Raw genomic sequence first — 12,100 nt, 5'->3', positions numbered from 1 at the left:
ATTGGGCCAGGCCAGGGCATACAATATCATATCTACATAGAATCATTGTGGGAAATTTCGTCAACCAGGACATTTCCTGATTCCATGGTCAAAGCTGGTTACTAAAGCTAGTTCTAATGAGGGTCCCTCTGAAAATGGTAGTCTAAATAGCTCTCAAGGTGCTCGGGGATACATTTGTCTATAAACTCCCTTCAATTTGAACTAAGGAATGATTCAAGTACTACCCTACCATGCGTCGCTCTCCTACTTATTTAATATTCGTGTACTTCACGAGAAGCTTGAAGGCTTTCCGGATAGTAATACCCAGAGCGAAAGTAGAACAGGATTCTGTCATTAGATTTTGAAACTACTTTGTGGACTGCTAGCAGCAATCGGACGTACTATGGTAGCTATAAGTAGTGTAGTATGGACTTTGAGATTTGCAGACTCGGATACTTAGTGGCGTTCTTGTTCATATCTGAGTGTATTTACATTCTAGTTAGTAGTCGGCCATCTGAGGAATGCGCAGATATATAAATGTGATGATTACTACCGGCGACGAGCTCGTCGTGTTCGGGTCGTGATGATAATGACAATCTTCTTTCGGAAGCTTTGAATCCTGAGTGTTACTTAGTGTAGCTGACCGGATACTTTTACAGTCACGAAGGCGTATACAAATTTCTTCTATCTCAGAACTAATTCTGCGATGCAGCGCAAATAATCAAACTCCTTTCCCGCTAGCCTTTAGTTCATCTCGAATACGAACCATACCACCAGGCAACCAACATGCAGGTCTTAACCATTTCATATCGTCCGACTATTTCTCGCCTCGTTCTCTGGAGGGCTTGAAACCAGACTTCAGATCTCCTGATATGGGATGTATCAGATGCTTTTGATATTCGGAGGCTCTCTTTCCGGCGATTTTCTCTTTGACAGCGTTTTGGATCGTCATCCTAACAAGAGCGGTTTGGCCCAAGTAAAAACTATATTCTATACTCCCCTTTACCTGAGCCCTGCGCCATGGAAGGAGAATTTAGTTCTGAAAGCTCTCCTACCTTCCAAAAGGGTCAGCATGCCGCGGACAGATGGTCTTCTCGTCTTATTCTCGTCTTTGATTCTGTTCGTGCATTCTGGATACTGTTGAAGTTGTTGGTGATCGTTGCTCAATAACATAACCAGGGCTGGAAGGGCCCAGTCAAAAGTGAGCCATGATACCAGTAGTCATCAGCTCTTTCTCGTTGACTCATACAAAACTATAAGCTTTCCAAATGTACGTCTGTCTTCTGCGGATGACAAATGTGTTCTCTCAGAAGCCATTTTGCTTCTGCCCGTACACCACAAAGGATTGGCCTAGCAGAAGTCTTCTATGCACGTTCACCACAAGGCACATAATCCGCGGCTTTTATGCTACCTAAGTTCGGATACAGTTTGCTGTGAATGCTATCGAATCGGAATTTTTCATGCTTTGCTGTGCTCTGTATATTTTCTACATCCAGATTTACTGGTCCTTGAAGGAACCAACCCGATTCCATTTCCGAGTTGAATCTCAACGCCACGATCTTGATGTAATCCTTCTTGATTATAACCTCTGACTGAGGTGGATCCACCAAAGAATCTAAAGTATCGTTTGCTTCATAGGCTTTGGATGTTGAGGACTTTCTGGATCTTCACTTGCGCCTCAATGGGAGTCGTAAAGCTCAGGGTTGCTATATGGTGTGTCTCCTTCATTAAGATTGCATTTCGAGCCCAACTTCCTTCACAGTGGAGGAGGAATCGCTGGCCTTGCTCATGCATGTGCTTTAGCTAGATACCCGGACGTTTCTGTCAATATCTATGAGTCCACAGACAAATTCTCTCCGTTCGGTGCTGGTATCGGGGTTTGGCCTCGAGCGTGGAACGTACTTTGTGCACTTGGATTGGGTGAGGATATGGCAAAGATTACTTCGGGCTCCCCTTCGAGTAGTCCAGGTCCGTCCCCTCTTCCACCGTTTTGGCTTTGAGTACTGACTTCTGTGATCGATTATAGTGCAAAGTTTTTCCTTTAGAAAGAGCGATCAACCGAGTGGGTTCACGTTTGGAAACATGTTCAGTCGCGGTGAGCCGCCGCCGATCGAAGTTATTGTCGGTTTTCACTTCATTTATACTAACGTTTTTCCCGCAAAGGACCGCTGTTGACTTTTCATCGGGCACAATTTCAAGAAGTCCTTGTTCAACATTTACCTCCATCTTGTCGAATTCATCATTCCAAACGATTGAAGTCTTATTCCCAAGGCCGACTCGGGTATCCTATTCGTCTTTTGTTTGAAGACGGCACATATGCTACTTGCGACGTCTTGGTAGGCGCAGATGGGATCAAGTCAGCCGTCCGAAATTGTCTTCTTCAAGACCAGACTGAGATAGCTCGTGAAAGTGGACAACCTACAGATGAGCAGAAGACGCTAACTTGTAAAGACCATGTGTCCTGGGCAGGATCGATTGCTTATCGTGCCCTTATACCCGTGGAGAGATTAAAAGAAGATTGTGACCAGGGATTATTGACCCTTCCGATGACGCCAACTATGGTACGCTCGATTCCATTTTGCGTAGGAGAGCATCATCTTGCTAACTATCTTTCACTGATAGTACGTTGGAACAGACGTGGTTGGTGTATTTTTCCATATCTCGGCTCGGACTGTGGTGTTTACGACTCGATAAAATCAGCATATGGTTGTCTATCCAGTCTCAAAAGGAAAAGAAGTGAACCTTGCTCTTTTTCATTTCCGACCAGAGTTGCAGGGTATGCCCTTTCACGGACCTTGGAGTAGGGGAGTTGAAGAATCAGAGCTTTTCGAAATCGCTCAGTTTGAAAGTTGGGAACCCGAAGTTCAACGCTGGCTCAAGGTCAGACTTCTGTTTGCGATTCTCCATTAAAGACTCAAGGTTCGTTTGTAGTACGTTCGTAGACCCACTAAGTGGGCGATACATACGGTAGTTGACCTGCCTACCTTTACATCAGGGCGCGCGGTTCTCATAGGAGATGCAGTTTGTAGTTTCTTCAAGATCATAGGATCATTTCATTCCTGATATTCTACTTTAATTTGGCTAGGCGCACAGCTGCAGTCCACATCAGGGAACTGGAGCAGGACAAGCCATCGAGGTCTGTTCCTTATTATGACATTTGTCCCTTTACTCATTGGTTATAGGATGCATATTTCCTGGCTGAGCTATTGGGTGATCCGAGAACGACACTGAATACAGTTCAGCAAGCTCTCAAAGTTTACGATAAGTTTCGACGACCATGGACACAAGACGCAAGTGCGAAGGCTATGGCTAATGGTCGCTATTTTACTTTGCACTACGATGGATTTGACTTCGTGCATGCGGACGCAACGGCCGTCGTACAAAAGCTTCATGAGTTATCTGATGTTATGATTGATGAGTGGAAGTGGTGTTGGACTACCACCGTGGAGGACTCACTCAAAGCCGCTCTTTCGCAGTTGCAATACGCCTAAACGTCATATCTCCTTATCGCTATTTGCTCTTGCACCCGGCCTCTCCACGTATGAGGTACCGATAATGTTGTATGTACTGTACATCTATGCTTACATTAATCAAACCGTATTATGATTATGCACCTAACAATTTTTGCCGGACTAATCACGAGTAGATAATACGTCCGGTCCAGCCTCATATTTTTCTCTTGAATTCCCCTTCGTGTCGAGTCTGGAAACTGCCCATGAGATGATCTTGGCATTTGTACCTCTCCTTCACGTAGTAGGTAAGACAAGGCTGCGGCAGTGTACATGGTCTGATGCGTCTAGAGATCAGCGAAAGCAGACTGCTTTCAATTCATCCCATCCCATCCGGCCAAAATCTAGAGTCACAAAGCATAGAGAAAAGAGGCATTGCTCCTTAAATTTCGACGCTTCATATTGAGGAGGTTTGATATTTTTGTCTCATACATCAAGGTGAGGTTGTCGGAATAAACAAGTCATCCGAGTCCATTCAACAAAGCAGCCGAGCGCTTGTATCTGCTTGTACATATGTAAATTCAACGGTATGGAGATGGTATTACGAGTAACTGTACAGGTCAGGTCGCATAGAGAGGATTGTTCAGTACTTTCACTCTCTCAGTCTGATGAAAGAATTAGTGAAAATATCTTCTAGTGTTAGCACGAGAAATCTAACTAGGTTTCACGTACACCAACAACCTATAGAGGTGACTGCTTTAGGTCTAGGGTTCTAGTAATACATAGGCTGGGACCGTCTTTCCCGCTCTTTTCTGCGACGGGGGTCAGCCGTGACGCTCGGTTAAGCGCTAGAGATCAATCTCGACGGACCGAACTAAGCCGACCCACCATTTCACCATACCTCCAATGGCGACGAAGCCTCCAAAAGTTCGTTCAACTCAACCCCATCATACAGGCGTCTACAAAGCTGATTCAATAAAAGTGTGAACATTACTGGATCGTATTCTCATCCATTAACGCGCACTGCAGGATGTGGCGGAATTGTTGAACATCAACATCTCGGACGCCATAGCGATTGCTTTGGCCAGCGATGTCGAATACAGGATTCATCAGGTTGTCGAGGTCCGTGGAAACTGATTTATTACGGAGTTTCTCTGCTAATTGAGCCTCAGGAAGCCGCAAAATTTATGCGCCATGGTCGTAGAACGACTATGACTACGTCTGATATCGAACAGGCTCTTCGGGTTCTCAACATTGAACCTTTGTATGGACATACACCACACAATCCGCCGACATTCAGACGCGCAGCTCCTACCTATGGACATTCCTCGACTAATGTCGCGTCGTCAGGATCAGCAAATGCAGGAACAGTCTACTTTGTGGAGGATGAAGAGATCGATTTCGATAGAGTTCTGAGGGAAGAGAAAATAGTCATGCCAAAGGGCGTTAGTTGGACCGCGCATTGGCTGGCGGTGGAGGGTGTGCAACCTCTTATACCAGAGAATCCACCTCCAGTCCCGAGAGATGTCGACATCAATTCTACAGAGACACCAAAAACAAATGGAGTGGTCGCTGCCCCGTCGGCACCTCCGTTGTCGATGATAAATGGTACTGGAATTGCAAACAATGCGAAGAAGCCAGCACAGCAGCAGCAACAGACCCAGCAACACCTCGTCAAACAAGTCCTTTCTCGAGAACTACAGCTCTATTACACCCGCCTTACCTCATCTCTGCTGCCACCTTCATCCGACTTCGCAAAACGCACGGCAGCTCTCGCTAGTCTACGAAGCGATGCAGGGCTACAAGCCTTGTTGCCCTATCTGATTCGCTGGGTTGGAGAAGGCGTCGTCGGGGCTCTAAAAGAGGGTGGTCAAACAGAAGCGGATGGTAAAGTATTGGAAGTATTGATGGAAGTTGTCGGTTCCATACTGGATAATAATACTTTATTCGTCGAACCATACGTAGGTGCTACTTTTAATATCACATATTCTACTCTAATTCTCCATCCGCCTTCATAGCTTCACCAATTACTTCCTCCTCTTCTCTCGACTCTTCTGCATTCATCCCTTCCACGTACGCATTCAACGCAACTGCGAACGATATCTTCGCAAACACTTTCCGGCCTCCTTACCAAACATTCCACGACGTATCCATCACTTTCTCCACGAATAATGAAGACGTTACTTCTTGCTATGATCTCCCCCGGAAAGAGTAGAGGGACTCGGGAAGGTGCTATTCGAGGGTTAATTGGCGTCGGCAAGGAAGCTGTACGGAAAGGCTTGGTTGATAGCGGGGGAGCCAAAGTGGTGGGGAGTGAAGTTCAAGGCCATGAGATGGGTGATTGGGTTGAGGATGAGGCTTTAACGAAGGCAGTCTTGGACGCCCTGCGCGTCCTGCATCCACCGTCTGATTCGGAGATGACGGACTCTTTGAATTTGAACAACGAAGCTGACCTTCAGGTATTGACGCGATTGCACGAAGTCCTGGGCGAGTTCTTCGCTCAAAAGGTAGTGGGAGATGCGGCATGGGCAAAAGCAATATTAGGAGAAAATCCAAATGATGACCTGCCAGTGATGGTGGGTTGATCCTCTGACAATGTATGTACATACTCGTAACTCAGGAGTAGCTTGCCTCTCGTAGTTCCTGTCCGATTCTATTTGATGCCGCGGTGCCGACATGTGCCGAATTTTGTGTTGGCGTGATCAATTGATCATGAATAGGCCCCCAGAATCTCCTGCAGAACCTCACCCGAAATAGCGTCATTTTGGGCCCGATTTTGACGATTTCCTGGTCCTAAAATAGCGTCATTTTCAGTCAAAATCCTTAGTCCTTGTCCGTTTATAGCGTCATTTGAGTCGGCAGGAGTCGGCGCACCAGCACCAAACCAAAAAAAAATTTAAGCACCGGAAAAAAATGGAAAAAAATTTTGGAAAATTTTTCGATTTCACGTGACGATCCTGGTCCGAAATAGCGTCAATCATGGCAAAATCATAGCGCTAATTAGGGCGTCAGGCCGGGTGGGTTCTGCAGGAGATTCTGGGGGCCTTCATGAATAATCCTGGCTGTGACTGTTTATTGACTGGGACATAACCCTGACACAACCACTAATACTACACGGAATGTGGTTTTTCTCCTTCATTCGATGCGCCGTTGCTCTCTATGGGCTTACTCTCGAAGCATTTTACTCTTTAAATTTTGATGCTTTGCCCGTAACTGTCAGCGACGAAATCAAGAAAATGCTGAAGGCCCAAGCAAAGACCGTCAACTATTTCTCTGCCATCATTTCTCTCTTCCTTCTTACCATTCGCCTCTATCTTATTGCGGTCTTCTTGGTCGTTCGTGGAGCTGTACATATTGCAATGTACTGTTGTCCCAAATTCCGCAAATTGGTGAATAAACGCATTGCAGAGAGGGCTCTGAAAGCTCAGAACAAGAAGCACTACTCTAAACATGCAGTCTTGCAAAGTGTTATGTTCAATCTGTCTTTCAGCGTCCTCTTGATCGTCAATGATATTGTCTTCAATCGACCTGAAGGTGGTTTGTCGTTTCAGGAGGGCATTCTGGAGCGCTTCAACTACCTTCCACCGCGGGCAAACTGAAGGGCACCTTGATCCGAGGTGCCTTAATGGCACCTCAGTTGACACCTTGGTGGGCACCTCATGATCTGTGCACTATCATTAACCACAGTGATCCAATTGATCCGGAGTTAGATAAATAGATAAGCTTAGGACAAATCGATAAACTACTTTTTTGCCCTTCCTTCAGCTCATCAACATTAACAAGAAGTGTTGGCACATTGCGAGTAGACTCAACAATGCCACCAAGGCCAAAGGTGATATGTACTTGTAGTAACTGCTCCAACCTTACCTGTGAAAACACACATGGAATCCGTGTTCCAGGTCGAAGAGTCAGTCCACAAACCCGGATTGAGCACATTAGAAAGGATAAAGAGTCCAAGGAGTCCAAGGAGCAAGGAGCCAATCCTTCCACCTCAGATTCAAGAGAGAGATCTATGGAAACTGGTGGTGCTCAATTATTAGAGGAGATTGAGATTACTTCTCAAACCCCACAAATCTTTGACCTCAGTGCAGGCGACTGAGTACTATAATACTTCCTTGTTTGTGAATTCTGACCTCTTCAATCTCCAGTTATAGAACCTGTATTTGAAATGTGTTGGCTTCTGGCTGCTTGGCTCAGTCTCTGTGCTGGTGTTAGCAGGAAAACAGTCAACACAGTTTTGAGATGTCTCCATTTCATTATCACAACAATTGTGACTCTCATATATATTTCCCTCCAGACTTCAGGTCACAGACTTGCCACTGCAACTCCTATGGTTAATATACCAAAGGATATCCGCACTGTTTACAAACACACTCAACTAGACCCTGAACTTATCCGCATTTTTTGCTGTCCATCATGTTTCACTCAATATCCAGCAGATTCCACTCTCCGAAAGTGCACTTGGAGGAAATCACCTAAATCAAAGCCATGTAATACTGACATGTGGACTAGTCGGCATACTAAAACTGGGTTGAAAAGCATACCAAAATGTCTTTACACCACTCAAGGTCTTGGTTCATGGCTTAAGTTCTTTCTGAATAGGCCAAAAATTGATGAATGCTTGTCTCAAGCATTTTCCAAGTTGCAAAATCCAAACCCCATTTATCAGGACAAAATGTGTGATATTCAAGAAAGCCCAGCTTGGCAAAGTCTCCGTGGCTTTCTCACTTCCAAATATCACCTTGTTTTTGCAGTGTACATTGATTGGTTCAATCCTTATACCAACAAAATTGCAGGTAATATACTAATCTTTTCTCCCATTGAACTACTGTTTTTGACAAGTGATTTTTCTCAAGGAAAAGTTGTGTCCTGTGGAGCCATTATACTTTACTGCTTGAATCTTCCACCAGAAATTCAATTCCTGCCTGAGAATGTCTTTATTATTGGAATGATGCCTGCACCACATAGTCCTACTATATGGACAATTTCACATATTCTTGTCTCTTTCCAGAGAGCTATTGCTGAATTTGATCTTCCTGGCAAAATAATTCCTACACACTCACATCCTGGTGGAATCACTGTAGCAATCAGGATTATCCCATTGATTGCTGACTTACAAGCCATCCGGAAGGTAGCTGGCTTTCTATCCCATGCTGCAGGTTTATTCTGCTCTTTTTGTAACTGTCATAGAGATGATATAGAAGACCTTGACTATAACTCCTGGCAAATGCGTGATGGGGCAACTGTCCATGCTCAAGCAGCTGAATGGAAAAATCTTGTTACTGTTACAGCCAAAGAAACACTTGCAAGACAAACTGGGGTTCGGTGGACTCCTATGCATGATTTTTCATACTGGAACCCTACTAAACTGTAAGACCTGGGTCAAAATAGGTCTTAGGGTAGGTTTTGGTATGTGGAGGTTTATGTTGTAGCATGCTAGGAGCAGGCTGGAGCTCGAAGGGAGCTACGAGAACCGCGACCGAGGACGGGAATGACCTAGTAGTGGCTGGAACGACGGGATGGTGACCCTTGAGGGGTTCCTAGGAGGTCCAGGGAGGTCCCTAAGGCGTAGGGAGGTTAAGGAAGAGTGCGGGACCGTACGATATTGCGTAGTAGGAGTTGTACTTGCTAGAACGTCAATATAGGATCGAGTAGGTCGTGTATGCAACTGGGTCTCGAGAGTGTAAGCTCCCGAGAAGGGATATGCCAGGGAGGGTAGGTCCCTGGGGGCTGGGCTTGTGTTAAGATCATGTATACCGTGTAACCGTGCCAAAGCTACAAGGTGCCTAAGTGCGGAAGACGAGTGGGACAGTAGTGAAGTTATTAACAACACCGCCGTTACGCCGTTAGTCCCCGGAGAGCGGGAGTAGAGAGAGAGGAGCTAAGTAGCAGCCAGGTCGGAGCGGCGGTATCGCCGGTGACGAGGAGCAAACCAGAGAACGTTAAAGTCCTAAGGTCGAGGAGAACGTACTTCAAGGCGTTGAGCCTGAAGACTTAGAGAAGAGTTAAGTTGAGAAGGGAGATCTAAGTTGATCTAAGTTGATAATTAAACTGAGGAACTACAGTAGCGTACAGGCAGTATTTATATCTACGGAACGGCGCGGCGGTGCGGAGCGCCAGACTAACTACTAGGAGCTATACGAGTAGTACCTGCAGGGTAAAGTAAAAGACAATAAGGAGAGACTAGGACGAAAGGGTAAAAGACAATAGTGAGAGACTAGAACGAAAGGGTATGTGTAGCGAGAAAGAACAATAAAAGTCAGACTACAATAAGAGCAGATCTTCGGAGTACCGAGCGGCGGAATGGAGGCCCGCGGCATGGACTTAACAGCTTGAGGATGGACGTCCTCGAGTGTGGGAGGTGGTAATGGAGAAGCAATACGTAGTTCGACGTGAGGGGTAGCTTCAACGTTACCTAGATCGAGGTCCCGAAGCTTATGAAGTAGCTAGGGAGCTCTGGGAGGTTTGGGGAAGGGTAGCTCACCAAAATGGGTAGGCATTGGGGAGCTTTAGTAATGTCCGAGGGAGCTCGGAGACTCACTCGGAAGGCTTAGACTTGAAGTGAAAGCGTATATTCGATCATATAGACGATCAGAGAGACAATAGACAGAAGTAGAGAGAAACAGAGGTAGAGAAACAGAGAGTAAAGAGAATTCCGTATAGGTAGCAGGTACAAAGGGACAGGGACTGGACCTATGTAAAGGGTGTGTGTTCAAAATATACCAAGCTGGGGCTTGGGGACGTTGCGGAGCTACTTAAATAGGTACGGGAAGTGAACAAGGGAACATCAGAACCTAGGAAGCATGAGGCAGATAATCGAGAGAGAGTCAGGCAATCGAGATTGGTACTTAATGGGGCTGGTGTCGGAGGGCTTCGTACGCGTGTCGGAATGGTTGTCCGGACATTTTCAGGGGGTGGTGGTACTGTCTTGGGGAGGTGCGTACTGCCTCAGGGACGTCCTGGGGAGGTGGGAGGAGAGTCGGGAATGTGAGAACGTGTGGGCTGATGCTGGTGCTGGTCTGGTTATGGTCAGGGCATGACATTACCCCCCCTTGTAACCCCTTCGCGCCCTCGCGATGGGTTTTCGCGTTTCTTGGAAGGTCACCTGACATTCACGTGGTACCCGAAAATTTTCTTGTTTGAAGTCCGTCAGATATCTGCTTTCTTTTCCCTCTTCCCCCATCTCAGTTTTACGAGTCAAAACTCCTTCAACTGCAATGTCTACTCCAAATCGGCGCTCCAGATCGCGCACTCGATCTCCTCAGTTGCCCCACCTTACCACTTTGGGGGAAGTACCTTCTCTGGGTCCTGACTCCGATGGGGAGGTCGAGCAGGACCAACTGGCTTTTACCATCGAGTTCCCGTCTCGGCCACAAGTTCAACTGTTCGAAACAGTCTTTAATACTGGCAAGCCGCTGTCGAGTTACTGTCAAGATGATCCTTTGTGGCCTCTTTTGGCCGAGGTAGCTTCCCCTTGCTCTAATTGTTCGAAATCCCCGGGTAAATGCAAGGTTTTACCGAACTCCCCTCGATGCACAAACTGTTCTGCGAAAAAGACTTGTAGCCTGGGGAAGATCCTCTGGTATCGGTACTTTGCTCGTCGCTGTAACCAGGATCTCGCATATAGTCGTAGGTTTTTGGAGCTCCACGGAACTCCTGCTCATAAATCAACGTGGGGTATTCCTCTGAGTGTCTGGCGTCAGTACGACGTTGCCCTCCATGCTCGCACCTCTTCAACCTCCGCCCTCCTCGAATTGAACATGCTTGACGAGCAGGATGCTGCTGATGCTGATCAGCAAGAGTTGCAGGATTTCCTTGCCTTGCAACAGGGTGAAGCAGTAGTCGCCGCTAAACGTAAGCGCGACCGTTCTCCGATGCCTGTGGCGGGTCCTTCCGTCAAAAGGGTTCGGCAGGACGCTTCCAAGAAGCGTTCCCGTCGTAGGTCCCCTGAGGAGGAGGTAGTTCAGGAGGCTCCCCTTCGTGTCCGACTGGTGGTTCCTCCCAGTCGGTCGGTGGCAGCTTCCACTTCCACTCCACCCCCCCCTCGCGCCTCTCCTTCCTTAATGGAGGTATCCGGCGGGGACCTGCCAGTGCAGGGTCACAGCAATTTGGTTCGATTGGCGGCTGTTGCTGAAGCTCAGTCTGGTTTGGTTCAGCAACCCGTTGTTCCCCCCTCTATAAAGGGAGCAGGACCGAACCTCCTTTCCTCCAATATGCCTCCTGCTTCTCGTCCCACTCTGGTTCCTCGTGCTCTTGCTGCTCATCCCTACCGGGCTGAAAATCAACGTCTCGCGGCTCGCGTTCGGTTACTGGAGTCTCAGCTGGCTGATTCTCAGCGGGAGAATTCCTCCCTCACCTCTGCCCTTCGCGATACCTCTCATGCTCTCGAATCTCGACAACGAGAAGTAGAGCAGTTGCGGTCTTCTCGCCATGAGGTCCTGGAGCACGAAACGGAGTACCGACGCGTGTTGGATCAGTTCGTTGCTTTGGATGGAGCCTTACCGGGGACCCCTGGTCAAGTGAGTACTTAGTCTTCTCTTTCCCTTTTAAGCCATAGTTGATTTCTTCTCCTCAGAGTATTTTGGAGCGTTTCCGAAAAATGGAAGGGGACCTTCGAGATGCTGTTAGGGAGCGCAAGGTCGCGGAGGAGAAGTTGTCCTCCTCTACTCGCA

The 12,100-nt window shown here is 47.1% G+C and overlaps 3 protein-coding genes across 3 annotated transcripts; all 3 read left to right on the top strand.

Moving 5' to 3' along the window:
* Window positions 1-1,660: 1,660 nt before the first annotated feature.
* C8R40DRAFT_1162753 (uncharacterized protein) lies at window positions 1,661-3,470 on the top strand (the record flags this gene model as incomplete). The annotated part of the gene is made up of 8 exons (XM_046230278.1): window positions 1,661-1,692; window positions 1,742-1,947; window positions 2,006-2,074; window positions 2,143-2,540; window positions 2,680-2,819; window positions 2,922-3,000; window positions 3,065-3,115; window positions 3,162-3,470. The coding sequence occupies 8 exons, from the start codon at window positions 1,661-1,663 to the stop codon at window positions 3,468-3,470; spliced, it is 1,284 nt and encodes a 427-aa protein (XP_046082428.1).
* Window positions 3,471-4,445: 975 nt separating this feature from the next.
* On the top strand, window positions 4,446-6,013 carry C8R40DRAFT_1055077 (TATA box binding protein associated factor-domain-containing protein; the record flags this gene model as incomplete). Its single annotated transcript, XM_046224977.1, has 3 exons — window positions 4,446-4,550; window positions 4,601-5,389; window positions 5,447-6,013. Coding segments are annotated over 3 exons (1,461 nt in total), but the record flags the coding sequence as incomplete, so codon positions are not given.
* Window positions 6,014-8,472: 2,459 nt separating this feature from the next.
* Window positions 8,473-8,793, top strand: C8R40DRAFT_1017013 (uncharacterized protein; the record flags this gene model as incomplete). The annotated part of the gene is made up of 1 exon (XM_046222941.1): window positions 8,473-8,793. A coding segment is annotated over one exon (321 nt), but the record flags the coding sequence as incomplete, so codon positions are not given.
* Between the last annotated feature and the right edge of the window lie 3,307 nt (window positions 8,794-12,100).

Source organism: Lentinula edodes, assembly GCF_021015755.1.
Source record: "Lentinula edodes strain Le(Bin) 0899 ss11 chromosome Unknown C8R40scaffold_38, whole genome shotgun sequence".
Classification (NCBI taxonomy): domain Eukaryota; kingdom Fungi; phylum Basidiomycota; class Agaricomycetes; order Agaricales; family Omphalotaceae; genus Lentinula; species Lentinula edodes.
The sequence above is the reverse complement of the archived record's forward strand: the minus strand, read 5'-3'. Positions and strand labels throughout refer to the sequence as shown.